General features: G+C 39.5%; 1 protein-coding gene across 2 annotated transcripts in view; it reads right to left on the reverse strand.

Moving 5' to 3' along the window:
* The window catches only part of ABL2 (ABL proto-oncogene 2, non-receptor tyrosine kinase), a 97748-nt gene extending 78631 nt beyond the window's left edge, over window positions 1-19117 (reverse strand). Inside the window, exon 1 of one of the 2 annotated variants that reach the window (XM_044001239.1) lies at window positions 18700-19117. In XM_044001239.1, the coding sequence (XP_043857174.1) occupies window positions 18700-18856 (157 nt within the window). In that variant the 5' untranslated portion in view covers window positions 18857-19117. Of the gene's footprint in view, window positions 1-16873; window positions 16952-18699 lie in introns of those variants that run through there. The other variant, XM_044001241.1, reaches the window with a different exon arrangement.
* Between the last annotated feature and the right edge of the window lie 454 nt (window positions 19118-19571).

The raw sequence follows: 19571 nt of genomic DNA on the forward strand, positions 1-19571 counted from the left end.
AGCAGTCAAGCCCAGTGATTTCAGATATAGATCCTGGAGAACAAGGGTTGTTTTATTTTTGTCTTTGATTCTCCCAGAGTTTAGCATACTGCTTGGTGCATTAAGTAAGCACTTAAAAAATGCTCCTTGACTGAAGTATTTCAATTAGTTTTGGTGAATAAAATAATCAGCTTTCAATTTTAACTATGAAATTCAATCAACAAGAATTTATCAAGCTCCTCTGTGCCAGGTACTGTGTCAGGTGCAGGGGATACAAGAAAAAAGATGGAAACAATTCCTACTAGCAAGTAGTTTACATTTGAATGGAAGAAACTAGTATATACATAAACATATATGTATAAGTGTGTATAATACACATATGTGTATAGCACAAATATAAAGTGCATGAAAAGAAATAACATCATCCTGGGAAGCAGCCCCTGTGAAGATACAGCCTGGTGACAGTTAATACCAGTGCCCCAGCTACTGAAGTCCCAGATAAGAAAGTTCTTATCGGGACAGCTAGGTGGCGCAATGGATAGAGCACTGGCCCTGGAGTCAGGAGTACCTGAGTTAAAATCCAGCCTCAGACACTTAACACTTAACTAGCTGTGTGACCCTGGGCAAGTCACTTAACCCCAATTGCCTCACCAAAAAAAAAAAAAAAAAAAGAAAGTTCTTATCACCAAAGTCCTTGGCACTGTCAAATGGTCCAACATCAGAAACTGATTTCATTTTTTTCCATTGATTTTTTTTCTTTAATAGAATTTTATTTTCCAAAATATATGTAAAAACAAAATTTTAACATCAATTTTTTTAAAACTTTGAGTTCCAACTTCTCTTCTCCCCTCCATTCCCACCCCCCACCCACAAGAACTGATTTCATTTTACCAGTGGAAAAGACATTAAAGGAGAGACATTACCATCTGCTTTGTGGTTGTACCCTAAGGACCACAGGCCCTTTTTCATCAGACTTGAAGCAAAAACCTGTCTTGTGTTGTCACCTCTACCAGAATGTGACCTTCGGAAATACAAGGAATATCTTACTTTTCTATTTGTATCCCTGGCACTTAGTACAGTTCTTTTCACAATAACCACTTAACAAATGCTTCACTCATTCATTCATAAGCCATTGTTTAAAAATATAGGTTAAAGGGGCAGCTAGGTGGTGCAGTGGATAAAGCACTGGCCCTGGATTCAGGAGGACCTGAGTTCAAATCCAACCTCAGACACTTGACACTTATTAGCTGTGTGACCCTGGGCAAGTCACTTAACCCTGTCTCACCAAAATAAATAAATAAAAATATAGGTTAAAACAAATCAAAAGCTTAGTATTATAATGCCCAAGATTGGCCCCAAAGAGATGATCAAATCCAACCTCCCTCCTTTTTTTGGAGAGGTAGCTGGCGTAAAATATTACATATAAATTATCAGGCTCATGTTGAACTAATTCCCTCTCCTTTATTTTTAATTCTTTTTTACAAGAGATAGATCATTGGGTAGGGTAGAAGAAAGGGATAGATTCAGAAATGAAGGTGATATAAAAATAATATATAAATATGTAAAAAAAGGAAAAAGCACATTTCTTTTAAAGAAATACTATAAATCTACTTCGATTCAAAAAATTATTTATCATGATCATACTTGAATACTTAAGAAACTGCAATTTCATCAGTATGGTTACTCTCTACAATAATGGCAATCATAAGTCCTCTCTGACTTCTGTGAATAATCCTTGATAACTTTCACAGCCAAAGTTTTACAATCCATCAGGTCAACCTGGTGATGAACCTTTCTAAATTAGTTAGGCTAGTCCCTGCACAACAACATAGACAGATAGATACAGATGGATAAAAATGATATGTGAGTACACACACACACACACACACACACACACACACACACAGATTTCACTAGACCCAAAGTCAAAGCTTTTCCAATGTGACAGATTCCACTCTACTAGTATTGTCTTCCAAAGCCCAGACTGTTTCCACACTGCAGTGAGGCCTTAGTGTAGAGACAAAGATATCCAAGTCCTTCTGATTATTAGTTTAAATCGCACCAATCCTTGTAATAAATTTAACCCAAAATGAGAAAACTAGAGCTCAGAGAAGAGAAATTTTAGGTGTATAAGGCAAGACAGAAAAACAGTTTAATGATCACAAAAGAAAAAAGGATAATAGTTTAATATCTGTAAAGTGATCTCTCACACACCAGTGATAAATCCTGGTTCTGTCATTACCTGCTTGGGCAAGTAACTTAAGCTCTCTGGGAATCAGACTCCTCATCTATAAGATGACCTCTGAGGTCATTTCCAGCCTTAAGTCTATGAGCCTATGACCTGGAATGGCCAATCCATGCGTACCAATCAATATCCTCCATCATCCTATTACAAAGACTACAAACAAACAACACCTTTAATAGGAAATACTGTAGGTAACGATTAAAAAAAAGACTTCTTCAGTTCAATTCAAACTGAAGGTAGTTACCATCTACCTCAAAGTGAAGATTAACAGGGTTAACACGGTAAAAGGATTCTAGACTAGACAGAACTATACTTGGTGGTTTCTTTAAAAAAAACTACCTTATCCATTAACTCCCCTAAAGGAAAGACTATATTGATATAAGAAGGCCCTTCTTTCAGACACCATTCTCTCTCTTTTTTTTTTTTTGGTGAGGCAATTGGGGTTAAGTGACTTGCCCAGGGTCACACAGCTAGTAAGTGTCAAGTGTCTGAGGCCAAATTTGAACTCAGGTACTCCTGAATCCAGGGCCAGTGCTTTATACACTGCGCCACCTAGCTGCCCCTAGACACCATTCTTGACGTTGCATCCTAAAACAGACCACCCATAAAGTAAATCTTGACAACAAATATACTGTTGTCTGAGTGGATGTTCCACTTAAATCATCAGATGAACAGATAAGAGTGTTTCATTCTTTACCAGGCAACAATAAACTTAGTTGAGCAAGAAATTGAGTTGTTTGTAATATCAAGATGATTAGAAGACTCCTAAGTAATTTATGATCAAAACAGGAAAGGTGAGGGGTTTTCTTATAAGGACTGTTTTCAAACAATCATTTTTATGACTGTATACACTTGGGTAAGAAGTTAATCATAGGAAGTAAAATTCATTCTGTATGTTTAACCAAAGAATTTTAAAACCCACTTCTCATAGCAACTCAGGGCTAACCTATTACATCTAGAAAGGGCAGGAAGGAATCCCACTGACTAATCCCCATTCATAAACAAAGGGTATTTGAAAAAATGACCTATGAGATTCTTCTGATTTGGGGCCATACTTTCCTCAGCCGTTAAATTACTGTCAGAAATACTAATTTAACTGATGAGGATCTAAAAAACCCAAAACACTGGGATCTTAAAAAAAAAAAAAAAGGTAATGACTCGTCAAATAATAAATGACTGACAGAGTTTGGACTAAAACCAAGGCTTCTGACTCCCAGAATACAATTCTTTCCATAGTACCATGTTCCTTCCCTAAGTCTTTAAAGAATGATTCAAAAATCATTAAAATGGTGGCAAATTTGTAGACATTAAAGATGTATGTTCTCAAAAATATTTCACTTTCTTCAAATTTTAAAGTTTCCAAACCAACTTCATAAACTATGTCAATATAGTATGATGGAAAAAAACCACCATTAACTAGATGAGGAGACAGGCTCTGATCACTCTGCGGCCTCCAGCTGACTATCTGATCTTGAACAAGTTATTTAATGTCTCTGATTTTAGATTCCTCAACTGTAAAATCAGGGTGTTGGACTAGGTGACTTACAGCTCTAAATTCTATGAATCTAAACTGAATGCAGCCTATGCTATCAAAATGGGCAGACATTAACTGCATTGGTAACTAGGTTATTAATTTGTTGTTCATGATGATAATGTAACTCATGGCATTTGAATGTCAAGTTTTAAAATAAGCACAATATTGTTCTGCTTATCATTTCTTCTCCATGTGTCTCCTAAAAGTAAGGAGTTGATTGGAAAATCCTACAAATCCTAATCTTACACACTAGTAGCATTTATTTGGCTACCATGTAATGGCCCCAACTCAAAGCACAACACTGAAAGCTAAATTATGTCCAGTGCTTTGCAAGCCTTAAAGCACTCTATAAAAGCTGGCTACTATTAGCTATTACTATGTTAAACACATGTTTTTAGTTTAGTGGTAAATTCCGCTTTACTACAGTCAACTTAAAGAAGAAACCCAAATTGCAGAAGAGAAATAAATCTAGTATTTTTCTTGGCTTATAAAGTACCTTATGTACATTATCTCCTCAGACCTCACAACCTTGTGAAGTATTAAGTACAGGTATTAGTATTATTTCCATTTTACAGATGAAGAAACTGAGGCACAGAACAGTAAAATGATCATGTCCAAGATCACATAGCAAATAGGCAGAATATAGGATGTGATCACAGTTATACTGAGTCCAAATCCAATATTCTTTTCATAACTGCTTCCTGTTACAAAATGTATCTGTGTGTGTGTGTGTGTGTGTGTTTTGGTTTTTTGCAGGGAAAGGAGGGTTAAGTGACTTGCCCAGGGTCACACAGCTAGTTAAGTGTGAAGTGCCTGAGGCTGGATTTGAACTCAGGTCCTCCTGAATCCAAGGCCAGTGCTTTATCCACTGTGCCACCTAGCTGCCCCATACAAAATATATTTTTAACTTAAGTATGGTGGCCCTTCTCCCTGCCAAGAAAAACCTCCCCATTTGTATCCTTAATCCTATTCCAACCCAGGTTCTCAAGCAAATTGTCCCCACATTCATCCCCACATCTTCAATCTCTCCTAATGTACTGGTTCCTTCCTTGCTGCATACAAACATGCCTATCTCTTACCCATCCTTAAAAAAACCCAAACCCTCATCTGATCTTATCTTTCTTGCTATCATCCCATCTCTCTCTTTCCTTTTGTGATGGAACTCCATGAGAAAGCCACCTAACACTGGGTGCCTCCAACCTCTTTCACTCTCTTCTAAACCCTCTAGTCTGGTTTCTGACATCATCATTCAACTAAAAGAGGTCTCGCAAAGTTACCAAGATCTCTTAATTGCCTATCTACTGGCCACTTCTCGATCTTGGTCTTCTATGACCCTTGCAGCATGCCACTTGACTCTTCTCCTGGATGCTCTTTCTTCTCTAGAATTCTATTACACCACATTCTCTTGATTCTTCTCCAATCTGTCTAACTACTCCCCATTCTCCTTTGCTGGTTCTTCATCCATGTCACACCCTCTAATCATAAGTATCCCCTACAGCTCGGTCCTTGACCCCCTCCTCTTTTACCAGGGATCTCATCAGCTCTATGCAAATGATTCTCAGATCTTTATCTCCAGCCTAGCCTCTCTTTCCTATACTACAGTCTCTTGGACATCTCAAACTCAGTAAATTCAAAAGAGAATTCATAGAGGCAGCTAGGTGGTGCAGTGGATAGAGCACCAGCCCTGGAGTCAGGAGGACCTGAGTTCAAATCTGGCCTTAGACACTTAACCCTTACTAGCTGTGTGACCCTGGGCAAGGCACTTAATCCCAATTACCTCACTAAAAAAACAAAAATTTTAAAAAGAGAGAAAGAGAGAGAGAGAGAGAGAGAATTCATTATCTTTCTCCAAAAAACTAACCTCCAACCCCCCCAACCTTCTACCATCAAGGATACTACCATCCTTCCCAATAACTCAATGTCAGTCAATTTCTCACTCTAACCCCACATATCCAATCCGCTGCCAAATCTAGTAATTTCTACCTTAAAAGTATCACTTATAAACATCCTGCTTTCTCTACTCATATAGCCAGGACCCTAGTTCAGGCCCTCATCACCCTTTTCCTGGACTGCTGAAACAGCGTTCTAACTGGTCTTTCTGCCTTAAGTTTTGCCCACTACAAGACATCCACCACCCAGTTGCCAAGATGATTTTTTAAAAATGTCTAACTTCATAAGACCCTGCCTCAAAGAGCTCCACTACTTCCCTATTCCTGGAAAGGTCAAATATAAAGTCCTCTGTTTGGCATTTAAATATCTGAATCCCTTGGCCCCTTCCTAACTTTGTAATCTTCTTACACTTACTCTTCCACATACTCTACAATATAACTATACTGGCCAACTTGCAATTCTCTGAAAATGTCACTCCATCTCCTTGTGCCTTCAAACTGCACTCATGCCTAGAATGTCTCCTCACTTGTCTCGTTTCCCTGGCTTCCCTCAAGACCTAACTCAAAACTCACCTTCTGCAGAGGGCCTTTGTCCTCTCTCCTGGCTGCTAATGCCTTCCCCTTTGATGTTACCTTCTGTATATTACTCTGTATATATCTTGTATAAACTTAGATATTATCATCAGCTGTCTCCCCCCACTAGAATGTATCCTCTTTGAAAGCAAGAACTGGTTTTGCTGTGTGTTTTTTCTTTTTTGCCTTTCTTTTTATCACCAGTTTTTAAGACAACGCTTGATATGTGGCCAATCCTTAATAAATGCTCAATGACTGACAATGACTCACTTTTCTATATATCACTATATTATTTACATGTCACTTTCAGAACTACCATCATGTGAGGTAAGTACCCTCATTTTACCGATGAGGGTTCCAAGAGGTTATATGATCTACCCAAGGTAACAGACAGTGTAGTTCAAAGCTAGATAAGTCCTATTAAAAAAAAATACACACAACACACCACCTAATATTATACTAAGTCATTTATTTAATACCTATATGTTAGTAAATATCAGTCTCATTGCATCCAAAACTAAGTAGAAGGCAAGAATCGATTTATCCAAGATCACTTATAATCTGGAATGTAGCACTCCGCACTCAAATCACCAGCAAAGCAACTAAGGCTGACTGGGTCCACAGTCTGCTACCTAATCTCAACTAGGCCCTCACTTCGTAGAGGCAATTCTTTAACTCTTCCATAACTGATCTCTATTATGATCCTCATAGCTCTATGGTTCCAAACCTTCTCATCTATCCTCAAGTTTACTGAAAAAATAGAGGCAATTCCCCAGTAAACTCCTCTTCCATAATGCAAACCCCTCTTTCCCCCTTTTCTATAACTCATCCTCCAATTTATCCTCCTTTACTCCAATCTCTGGTGGAAAGGTGGTCCTTTTCCACCAAAGCCAACCTTCCTATTTTTATCATTCATCCCATTCCCAATCACTCCCTCTGTCCATCTACCAATTCATTTCCTTCTGGCTACAAACCAGTCAGGTCTCCACTACCAATTAAAAAAATCCTCGGGGAAGCTAAGTGGCACAGTGGATAGAGCACGGGCCCTGAATTCAGGAGGACCTGAGTTCAAATCCGGCCTCAGACACTTAACAATTACTAGCTGTGTGACCCTAGGCAAGTCACTTAACCCCAATTGCCTCACCAAAAACAAACAAAAAATCCTCACTTGGCCCTTTTTATCCTGCCCCTCCCACTCCCACAAATTAACTTCCTATATCTCTCCTTTTCACAGCCAGACTACTAGAACAAGCTGTCAATATTCACTACCTTCAGTGACTCTCCTCTCCTCCTTAAACCTCTGCAATCTAATTTCTGTTAACATTCTTAATTTTAAAATGTAGAAAAGCATACTTTTCTTTAATTACCCCACAGAAAGACAAGCAAGATACTTTGAGCTCTTCAGAAATTTGGAACCTAACTGACTTGACCAAAATCATTTTGCAATAATATCAATAATGCATTTTTAACCCAACCTTATCATAAGATCATAAAAGTACAATTGATTTATCACTGATCTTATCATCCAAAAAAGATCAGTGACTCTATCCCAGATACAATCTCAGTCTGCTTATCATTACCATATTACTTATGGAATGGCTAAAATAATGTTCCTTTGGCACTGTTCCTTCATTGTTTTATCTAAGCATCACTTTTTCACAGAACCAATGAACACCACCAGGCAGAGTATGCCTAAACAGCACAAATTTGGCTGTATTACTATGATAACCTGAGTTTTAAGGTAAATAGAATAATCACCTTTGTTGGTCAATGTTCTTTCTCCCTAAGAATCTGGTAAGCTGGTTGAAAATAAGGTTTTATAACTAAGAATATTTTATAATGATGAGTTCCAAGAAGCATCCACAAAGTTAATATCAGTTTTATATTAGTCATCATTTGACACTGTGAATTTGGACTTACAAGTAAGTCAATGAGCTGTCGGCAAAGCTGTAAGTACATGCTGATCCAAAAGCTGAACACAAGTGTACTGCACTCTAGAGAAAATGTGGTCCTGGGTCAGCTCTAGGTCCTAGAAGAAACTGATGATCAAGGACCCCAGGTTCTTCCTTCCTCAGCAACTACACCCACCTGGACTTCAAGAGCCTTGATTTCTCCAGCAACACAACTCCATCAGGTTAAAATTAGTTCTTGTACCAATCCATTAAAAAGTTTATAGCTCGGGGACAGCTAGGTGTCGAAGTGGATAAAGCACCAGCCTTGGATTCAGGAGGACTTTAGTTCAAATCTAACCTCAGACACTTGACCTTGGGCAAGTCACTTAACCCTCACCGAACCACCAAAAAAAAAAAAAACCCAAAGAAACAAAAACAAAAACATGTTTATAGCTGCCAAAATCTGAACTCACATTTCTAGCCAAATGGTCTTAAGTCTAATGGTCTCAAATCAATGCTGTAGATCTTGATCAGAAAGCTAAGAAATGACACTAAATCAATCAATGTCAAGGCAATGTCCATACAAAGGCTAAAGCTACAATTACAGATTCATAGACTGTTGAAGATCATCTAGTCTAAGGCCCTTACTTTAAAGATGAAAAAACTGAGGCCCAAAGACATGAACCACCTCTGGTCATCCAGCTCAGCAGTAGCAAGGCTAAATTCAAATTCAAGTATCATGATTCCCACTCCTATGTTCCTTCATGTAACTAGTTTATTGAACTTTAAGTGACTGAAACAAGTGATACAAACCAGTTTAAATCATCAGTACATTTTATCCTTTTGGAAAACCAATAATAATGACTTTTTTTTTCTGCACCCTAAGTCAAAATGTATTGATAAACGATTCAAAATTTTTCAGTTTCAAAACATGTCTTATTCAAATACATCAACGGTATTTCTTTAATCAATTTACATTTGAGTCACAAATACTTAGGATGTAGTAAAGAACAGTAAACAAGTAACTAACCAAAGTACTAATCACAATTATTAATAGCTAAAACTCAAAGTCTAATGATAAATGGAATGTCTCACCCTGAATACAATACCAAGGAACAGCAAGCAGAATGAGCAGTGGTAACAGGCCAATGTTTTGAGTTCAATTTGCATGTTCATCCTTTACTTTGGGATTGTCGTCCGTCCGTCGTCTTCTTCTTTTTTAAAGAAATATCTTAGGCTTAAGAGAATAAAAGCCTCGACAGAAAATAACTCCAACAAACCAACAAAATCTTTAAGAATCAACTTTGTTCTCCATAATGCACGGATGGTTGCAGTGTTTCTAAAGCTATCTTTTATTATTTTGTTTTGTTTTGTTTTTAGAAATATGTTTACTCAATGCTTCTTTGTGGTCACAAAATGCTAGAGGCAAAATTAACCTTCATTCATTCCAATTTGCCAGACCTGACATATTAAAGGAGCAAGTTAACAGAACTTCACTAGTATATACATTGTATTAAGCCTCTGAATGTTTTTACTTGACCTTGACATACAAAGTAGAAGGTTCCTAAGCTCCTCCTCCCTGGAAAGCAAACCAGGAACACAAGTGGCCTAGTCCTGCTGAGCTTTGTGTTCTGCTGGATCAAAAGCCAATATACTGGCATCATTCACTACGGAGGCGGCTCTGCAGACTTAAGCACTATTTCAGCAGGAACCAGAAGAAGAACCAAGTCGGAAGAATCTCAGATTGAGGGTTTAAATCCCTACATCTGGCAGCACATTACATTTGAGACTGTATTCCCTCTGTTTTTATTTAGATGACCAACCTAATAAAATAGAGAGGCATGTTCTAATTAGTTCACTGTTGGCAATTAACATTCACAGACTACAAAGATTCAGTAACCAGTAAACTAAGGGTTACCACAAGAATCACTGATATCTGACATGCAAACATAGAAAGTTAATTTAACAGCAATCAGGAACTCAAAAGACTGGCTCTTTACCTGCAAAATTAATATGTTCATGTAAATCTGATTAGACACCATACAGTAATAGCCATGTAACTGAATAGAAATCCCAAATAACACACATATGCTTGGTATAAACGTTAAAGAAAGTTCACAATTTCTGGAATGCTATGATTAAAAAAACCCTGCAAAATTACCTATCACCCACCCCCAAACAAAAAGATCACCTACAGTTTCAAGTGATATTTAACTACTTTAAAAGTTCTGAGACAAACTTTTTAAAGTACATCAGCTTCTAACATTGTTAACATTATCTTAAAATGTTACCAAAGACTATCTTCAAAGGAAAACCCAACCCAACTGATAAGCTCTTTCACTGATAAGGACAGTTAAGGACAGATAAACATTTGACTATTAGGTAATATTTTATTATATATTAATCATTATTATCATTTTGTATAAAGATATCTTTGCAATTAAAGCTGTGATAAAAACATTCAAATTTCAATTTCAAAATCTATCAAAACTACCAAGAATATTTCTTTAAAAGCAAACGCTCATTCAACAAACATTTGCAGACTTTCTGGTACATACCAAGCATAGTGCTAACTAGGTACTTTGGAAACACAGAAATTTGTATAAGCTAGAGCTCCTACCTTCCAGAAGTTTACAGTCTAATAAAGGAGAGAAGATATTAGAAAAATAACTATACAATCAGTACACTGATATGCATAATTATATCAGCATATAGATTTCTAAAGTGTTTCCACTGATATAACTAGACAAGCCAACTGTTTACATTTTTAAAAGAACACTGCAATCAAAACATTTTTTACCCACCATTTTCTAAGGCAGCATGAATTAGTGCAATGATTTCAATATGGTAAGCTTCTATTAAGACTTTATTAAGGAATTTCAATTCTATTCGTAAAATAACAGCAAGAAGTAAAGTGTGACCAACCAATGAAAATGAAACTATTTAAATATTTTTCAATAAAGAATTGAGAACCATTAGTCTAGGATATAACATATTAATTAGCTGAATTTCTAAATGAAGATTCAGCTTGTAACCATTTGATCTCTTGCTCTAAAGCACAATGCCTATGATGCCAAGGTTTAATTTTCTGAAAAAGAATGGTCTCAACCTGGATTACAATACTAGACTCAAGAAGTACATCAGAGTAGCAGCAGCATCTTTATACACAAAGATACTAGAAATATGGAATCAAATATTCATACATTCCAGATCCTCATATTTAACATATTATTGATTTCAGTGACTTTTGGAAAACTGCTAGGGTAAAGACCAGCTCTAAGTTCTGGAAGAAATTGATGATCAAGGATCCCAGGCTCCCCCTCCCTCTACAACTCATCTCACCTAGGCCTTCAAGGGCCTTGATTTCTTCAGCAACAGAACTCTTGCTTTGTCTTCCCCAAAAGATTAAGAGACCATCATCAGCATGAAGGAAGCCATAATACAGTTTAGTCCCACTTCCCAGTATGTCACTTTAAAAAAAAAGAAGACGATGACGATCTGTTTTCCCTTCAGAGACAACCAAAGAAGCCTGGTTAAAAAATCAGGAGCTGCTCTTTCTAACCCCCCCCCCCTTTCCCTTTCATACTCATAAACAAATAAACAAAATAACTCCCTACCTGCCTCCTCAAGGCTAAAATGTCTTGAGGCTCAAATGTCCTAAATGAAAAAGCCCTTCACTCTACAATTATAGATAAGAGGCCACAAACACCAATAGAGATAACATATTTACAAAAATAATTCCCTTTAGTGGTCGTAAGTCTGCCATAAATTAAACAAAAATAATATCCAATTTCCCCCCATTTTGACAGGTAAAGAAAGAAGGAACGCTTCAAGACTTTGAAGAATGCTTGTTCCATTACAATGTGGACAAAGGCTACAAAAATTGAAACTTGGAACTTGGAATAGCAAAAGACAAACTTAAATGTTACACAATTTATGTGAAATATATACACAAATTTGTATTTGTGTATGATACAATGTTTACAATACAAATACAGTGCAGTATTGTCATATAATATGGGGAACATAGGTGGCCTCAGACACTTAAAGCTGTGTGACCCTGTGCAAGTCACTTAGCCTTGTTTGCCTTGGTTCCTCATTTGTAAAATGAGATGGAGAAGGAAATGGCAAACCACCCCAATATCTCTGCCAAGAAAACCCCAAAAGGGGTCACTGAAAGTAAGACATGACCAAAAGACAATTTAACAATGTCATGTAGCTAGAAATGCAGATGATTCTTACTCATGATTCATGAAGTTTATTATTATTATTATTATTATTATTATTATTTAAACAAAGAAACCCAGATGACTTCATACAGAGAAATTTAGCTCTCTGGAGATTTGTTCCTTAAAGCATTATACGTCATTAAAACTGAAAACTACCTAAAAATATTGTTGCATTTGTACTGGGAGCAGTGTGGCAACAGTGCATAGAGCATCAGGTTTGGAGAAAGGAAAACCTAGATTCAAGTCTGTCGCTGACCCATACTGGTTATGTGAGTCTAGATAATCACTTTTCTCAGACTCAGTTTCTCATATATAAAATGGGAATAATAATAGTACTCACCCACCAAGATTGTTCTGAAAATCTCATAAGAGAATATATGTAAAGCATTTTGGAAACCTTAAAGAGCTACAAAAATGTTCACCATCATTACTATTACAATTTTCCATTCAAACACTCCATCTTTCATTCAAAAAACAGTGTAAAGATAAAAACTGAGTCAAGATTCGAAATGAGGAAAAACAACTATAATTCAGCAAGAAGTTTATTTTGATAAGTTGGACTTTTTTTAAAAGTCTATCATCACTACATCTTAATTTGATATGCCTACTATAAATAGTGAAAAGAAAAGGTTAACAGCAATATTTGTAATGGAAGTTGAAGCTAAATTATGGAACTATTTTAACATGTTCAATATTAATTTTACAGACAGGGACAAGAGCTGTGATTTCATTGGTACAGGGAACACCCAGACCTGGAATTCATTCTACCAATGCAAGTCAGTATCTTTTCGGCAACTTCTCAGTCTCTGAGAGCTGCCAGAAACACTGAGAGTCTTAGTGACCAGCCCAGGGTCACACAGGCAGTATGTGTCAGGGGAGGGCATGAACATAGAACCTCCTAACTATGAAGCCAGCTCTCTATCTCCAACCCACTGCCTCAAATTAAAGAAGATAATATGCTACCACACACATTTAGCCACAAAATTTCATCAGTAATAAAAGATCAGAGAATCCATGTGGTATTCTTACCTCTTCAACACCAAAAATCATTTACAACACAGGATGTTCACAGAAGGCACTGACAGGGCAAGTGACAAGCAACAAGACAGAATTTCAGCAGAAGCTATACCACCACCTAGCTGTATAAACATCCTGTAAGAGACTGGACTAGATGAAGTCCAAGATATGTTCTAGCTCTAAAATTCTACAATTTTAAGTTACTGTTCTGGTCTTCCACATTAAAAGAATTGCCATTTTGGATGAAAGACAAAAATCAGGAAGCACACTTGACTACCTCAAACACCTGCAATTCATCCACCAATGCTGATCACCTGCCTGTGGCTTCTAAAATGATGGTTAAAACTTGTTGTGTCCCCAAAATGGTACTGGCCTATTGCCAACCTAAGATAATGAACCTATGCAAACTTAGCTAAGTTGGAAAAGAGATACACAATCTATTATAGGTCCCATATTCCCAGACTTTCCAGCCTGGAGCATCTGCCAGACCTTAATTTCTACTCTTATAACCTTCAAGAACCCAGAGAATGCCAAGTCACAATGAAGCATCAGAGGATTTTAATGTAAACGAATTTACCCTAATAGCAATGCATATGGTGTGTGAAACAAAGTAAAGAAACACAAAATAGTAACTGGCTGTCATTATCACTGCCATATATTGTCAATTTTTCCTGGTTACTTCTGGTTAACCCAGTAGACTAAGATCTAACTACTACCTCTGAAGCTATTCATATAATGCATGTTTACATGTATACACACATGTATAATGTATGTATGCATACCCATGTGTACATATAATTTACATTATATGTAAACTTTATAATGTGTGTGTATATAACTTGGAGTAGCCAGAAGGTTAGTACTTTAGTCAGGCTTTGAAGGAGACGGAAGGCATTTTAGACAAGGCTGGGGAGGGGGGCTTGTGACAGGATGAATGTAGTGTTTGTGGGACAAGAAGCAGGAGTCTCCAACTATGGTAAAGAGTTTGGGTATTACTAGAGAATGCAGCTGATTAAGATTGTTATTTGAAGCTAGAATAAAAGCTAGATGATACATATGTAGATTCCTATCTACACATTTCTAACTCCAAATAGCAGTAAGAGTTTCAGATGTTTTCTTCATAGGTTCCAGGTCTATAAATTAAATGTTAACTAATGTTTAACTACTTTTCCTAAAGCATCAGGAAGTACATCAGAATAATTCAGAACCTGAAAGAAGAGCTCGTGAAATGCTCAGCTTTCTAAATAAAGGCTCACTCCGTCTTTACTGGCTTCCATATCTGCTACTCTTTTTGAATTAGCAATGACCACAAAACACTTCTCTTCCCTTTAGAGAGGTAACATCTGTAAAGCACTTAGCATATCACCCAGGACATAGTAGGTATTTAATAAATGCTTGTTCCCCTTCCCTTTCCCCTCAAGGATCTGCTTGCAACTTCTAGGATAGTTAGTATCTCTCCATTCTCAAAAGTTACATAGCACTATGGCAAATAGCAGTCATGCACTTATCACAGTCTTTCTGTTACAGTTATTTGAGAATATCTTATCTTCCCTACTAGATTATAAAATCCTTGAAGGCAGAGATGTTTTACAAGTCTTTATACAAATCCCTTAGTACTGAACGTCATCATGCCTCTCTCAAAATTAGGTGCTCAGTAAACGACTGTTAAGCCACTTGTAATTAAGAATGGCAAAACTATTCTAGTCACTCAGACTTGAAACTTTACAATCAGGTTGGACTGATCTTTATTTTCAGCTTCTATAGGCAATTACCAAATCCCAACTCTTCTTCCTTAATACATCTTTCATACTTCTTCCCTTCCATCTCATTGCCACCAAGCCAGGCCAAGCCCTAGTAATTTCATACTTATATTACTGCAATAATCTTCTAATTTTCCCCAATTCCAATCCATTCTATGTAGTGTTGCTAGACTAATATTCCTTATTATTTGATGAACAAGGTTTTGCCCTACCTACTCAATCAAGTTGTGAGGAAGGAGCTTGTAAACTGTAAAGTACTATATAACTGGGAACTGCTATTTTAGTTCTGAGAGCATCCCAACCTTTCAAAGTTAACTTCCACTGAATAAATTAATCTATAAATCTATACCGTGTGAAAACTGTCATTCAAAAACCAAAAAACCTGAAGTGATTATCTGAATGTATGACCTTCCCTTCCTCTGTCACAAATTCTAAGAGAATGTTTACAGCTGTTGCTTCAACCATCACCTTCCTTCAGACCCTAGAGAGACTTTGTACTAAAAAGAATTGGTAAACAGCTGTGCCCCCCCCCCCCAATCACAGCTCTGGCTTCTAACCTAGCTCTTACAGCCATCACCTAGGGAATTAATCTGTATAGAAAAGTAACTCAGCAATTGCTTCTTTGGGTCCTTCAGCCTCTGCTTTCTCAGCAACCGCAGCTAGAGAGAACCAGGAAAAACAGAATTCTCCCCAAGTCCTTGGGACTGTTAAATGGCTCAACATCAAAAAAACATATTAAGTTTTGTCAATGAAAATACTATCAAGGAAGGTGTATGGCCATTTGCTTCACTGCTGAAACCTAAGGACCACAACAGGCCTTTCCAACTTACATATGAAATCTCCTATATGTGTTGTTTCCTCCAACTACAGTAAGAACTCCTTGAATGCATCTATGGCATTAACTCTGTATTTGTCTTCACTGGTAGTAAGAGCTTACTAAGTGGTTTTTTACCCAATCATCATCATGCCAGTCCTTGACTCCAAAATGTTCAAATGTTCTTTTTTTGTGACCAGATCAATTCAAAACTCCTCTAACCTGGCTTTCAAGGTTTTGTATAATGTTTGCACACTAGCTAATTATCCCTATTCTCCAGTAACACTCAAAACAAACTCCTCACCCTCACTGTCCCACAAACACTATATTCATCCTCAAATCCTTTAGTATCCCCCTTACTCTCAACTAAAATGACTCCTCCTTTCTGTCCCCTTCAAAGCCCAAATAAAGTCCTACTTTCTCTGACTACTCCAAGCATTTATTACTATCCCATCTCTAAAAAGTGTTAAATTATTCTTTAACTGTTTCACATGTATTACTCTTATCTCCCCAGACTGTAAATTCCTTAAGGGGAAGGAATCATATTTTAGGTTAGATCTACTTTTCAATAGACAATAATTCATTAAGTACCTGATATGTGCTACATACTACATAAATATAATATATAAGGAAATAATATAGGCACTCATACTTGTGGGAAGGGAATAAATGATCAGGAAAGGCTTCCTGCAATTGTCGGCACTTGAGTTAAATGTTAAAGAGAGCTGCTTGGGGATTCCAAGAAGCAGATATAAGGAAGAAGTACATTAGAGGCATGAGGGTTAGTCTGAGTAAAAGCTGATAAAAGGTCACAAACAAGGTAGCAAATAAAGCCTTTTGGCTAGAATGTAGAATGTGTGAAGGAGAATAATGTATAGGAAGCCAGTAAAGACAGATTGGGACCAGATGAAAGACTTTAAATGTTAGATATTATATTTTACCTAAGATGAAATAGGGAGCCATTGGAGCGAGCTTGTTGAAGTGGGTAGTAACATGGTCTAACCTGTGTTTCCAAAATCACTTTGGCAGCTCTGCAGAGTATGAATGAATTGGTGAGACCAATTAGGAAGCTGTAGCAATAGTCTAGGCAAGAAGAGATAAGAGCCTAAATTACAGTAGTTGTATGAATGGTGTGAAGGGGTTGCATGTGAAAAAAATCTGAGGTTAAAGTAACAAAGAACAAAGCCTGGCAACTGATTAAATGGGAAGGGGAGAGGAATAAAGGGGAAGCAATGACTCTTAGGGTTGTGAACCTGAATGATTGGAAGGATGATGGTAACCTGTAAAGAAGTTGGGAAAAGGGCATGTTTTGATTAAAAAAAAAAAAAAGACTTTTGCACAGTCCTCCAGTTCCTAGTACTTCCCCACCAAAATTACCTTTGGGTGTCTGTCTATCTATCTTACGTAGATATAAATGTAAATATGTTATACATTGTATTCCCCTATAGAGTGGAATCCCCATGAAAGGAAGAACAGGACTGATTTTGGTTTTTTCTCACCAGTGCAGGTGTTCATTAAATGCTTCCGGAATGATAGATTTTAAGATGCCTTCAAACATCCAGTGGGCAATGTCCAATGGGCAGTTGGCAATGCTTGACTGGAGCTCAGGAGAGAAACTAGGGCTGGATTTATCAGCCTGGAAGTCACTGTCATGAACATCAAACCAATGAGACCATTTCGAGAAAACTACCCAGGGCAGAACCTTAGGACACACTCACAAAAGTACTTCGATAAGCATCTTCCTAAGAATTGTTTATTCACACTTTCCTCCATTATCGAATTAGCTCCACAGAAACTAGCTCTTACTACACCTTTATCAAATGTCCACTCTGGAAAGATCAGTACGGCTGTAAACCCTGTATGGTAGCACCAGATACCAGCCACATACCCTTTCTCATTCAAAAACCCATCACGGGGCAGCTAGGTGGTGCAGTGGATAAAGCACCGGCCCTGGATTCAGGAGTACCTGAGTTCAAATCCGGCCTCAGACACTTGACACTTACTAGCTGTGTGACCCTGGGCAAGTCACTTAACCCTCATTGCCCTGCAAAAAACAAAACAAAACAAAAACCCATCACCATCACCAGATATTCTTGGCCATTAACAAGCCACACTTCATCTCTCTGCCCCTCAATGAAGCCTTCTCAGAACATACTCCCTACTTCTCCTCTCTCCCCTCAAGTCTCCGAAGCCTTTCCTCTCAAGTCCTTCTGCACCTCTCAACCCTCAAAATGCATGTGCCTCTTTTCCTCTACGTCTCCATTTCCCAGACTACATATTATGGGTTCAGCGCCTACTACGTGCAGAGTGCTTGGAGATACAGACAAAAACCGAACAGCCCCTACTCTCAAGAAGCTCGCAGGGTGATGCAAACAAAATAAAACCAGGGTAAATTGGGGGGTGGTCTCTAAGATGATGATTCCTGGAGGCTTACGGACTTGGGTGACTTTCTGATGCAGCTTCCCCTCCCCCAGAAGGACCCCCCCCCATTTTTCTGACACCTACGTTTGTTTCATCTGCTGACCTCGTTTGTCTCCCTTGGATTAGGAGTCCATCTGTCCATCCTCTGGGGTAGAACTCATGCGTTCTCCTGCCTACCTCGTCCCCTCCCCCCTGCCCCTTCCTCCTCCTCCTCCTCCTCCTCGTCGTAGGGTCGCCCGCGGTCCTCGGGGCTGCCTCCCACAGGAGGCCCACGCCCGGGGTCCCGGCCCGGCTTCCCTCCCGCCCCCGCCCCCACCCCCGCCCGCTTGCCCCCTCCCTCACTCACCATGCTGGGTGAAGATATTGAAGCCGGCCTCCTCCGTGCGCCCCGCCGGGTCCCGCCTGCGGCCGGCCGGCCTGGCGGCGCTGCTCCCGCGGCTCCCGCGGGGCTGCGGCTGCTGGAGCCCGGGCGCCTCCCCGACGCGGCCCACCTGCTGCCCCATCCCCGCGCTCGCGTACTCCCGAGCCCCTGCCGACCCCCGGTCACATTCCTCCCTTCTCGGCTCCGGCCTCGGGGCTCCCCGCCCGGCGCTCACTAGCTCGCTCGCTGCGGCGGCGGCCGGCCCGGCCGAGAGACCTTCGCGCGCGGGGTCTCGGCCGCCGCCTCCACTGGGCTGCGGGCGACTCACGGGCTCCGGCGTTCCCTCCCCCTCCGGCGGCCCCGCGCCCCCAAAGCCGCCGCCGCCGCCGCCGCTGCCGCCATCTTAACCACTGAGCACGGGCGGAGCGTGGGACAGAGCGTCTCCCGCCCCCCCCCCCCCGACCGGCACCTCCGCTATAGGGGGCGGGGGCCTTTCGTCGTAGCTCCACCCAGTCCCCGCCCACCGCCCCTCCCGGGCCCGTCCTCCCCTCCCCAGCTCGGCTGCCTAGGGCAGCGTGCATCTTTCTCCACCTGAGTACCAGTCCTTGGCTCTAGCGCAACCTCTAATCTGTTCTCCGGCTATTCCAGCCCCACGGGCACCTCCTACGCGGTCTTCCTCGACTACCATCCAACGCCGTCGCCTCCTCCGAGGGCAGCCAGCTCTAACCTCTTCCTGTGTCAGGGTGGGCCAGAAACAGGCATTTACTGAGTGCCCCCCGAATGCCAAGCCGGGTGTGCCAGCACATGTTGGACTTAGAATCAGGAAGACGTGAGTTCAGATGTGACCCTGGACAAGT

This window comes from Dromiciops gliroides, chromosome 4 (genome assembly GCF_019393635.1).
Source record: "Dromiciops gliroides isolate mDroGli1 chromosome 4, mDroGli1.pri, whole genome shotgun sequence".
NCBI classification, from domain to species: domain Eukaryota; kingdom Metazoa; phylum Chordata; class Mammalia; order Microbiotheria; family Microbiotheriidae; genus Dromiciops; species Dromiciops gliroides.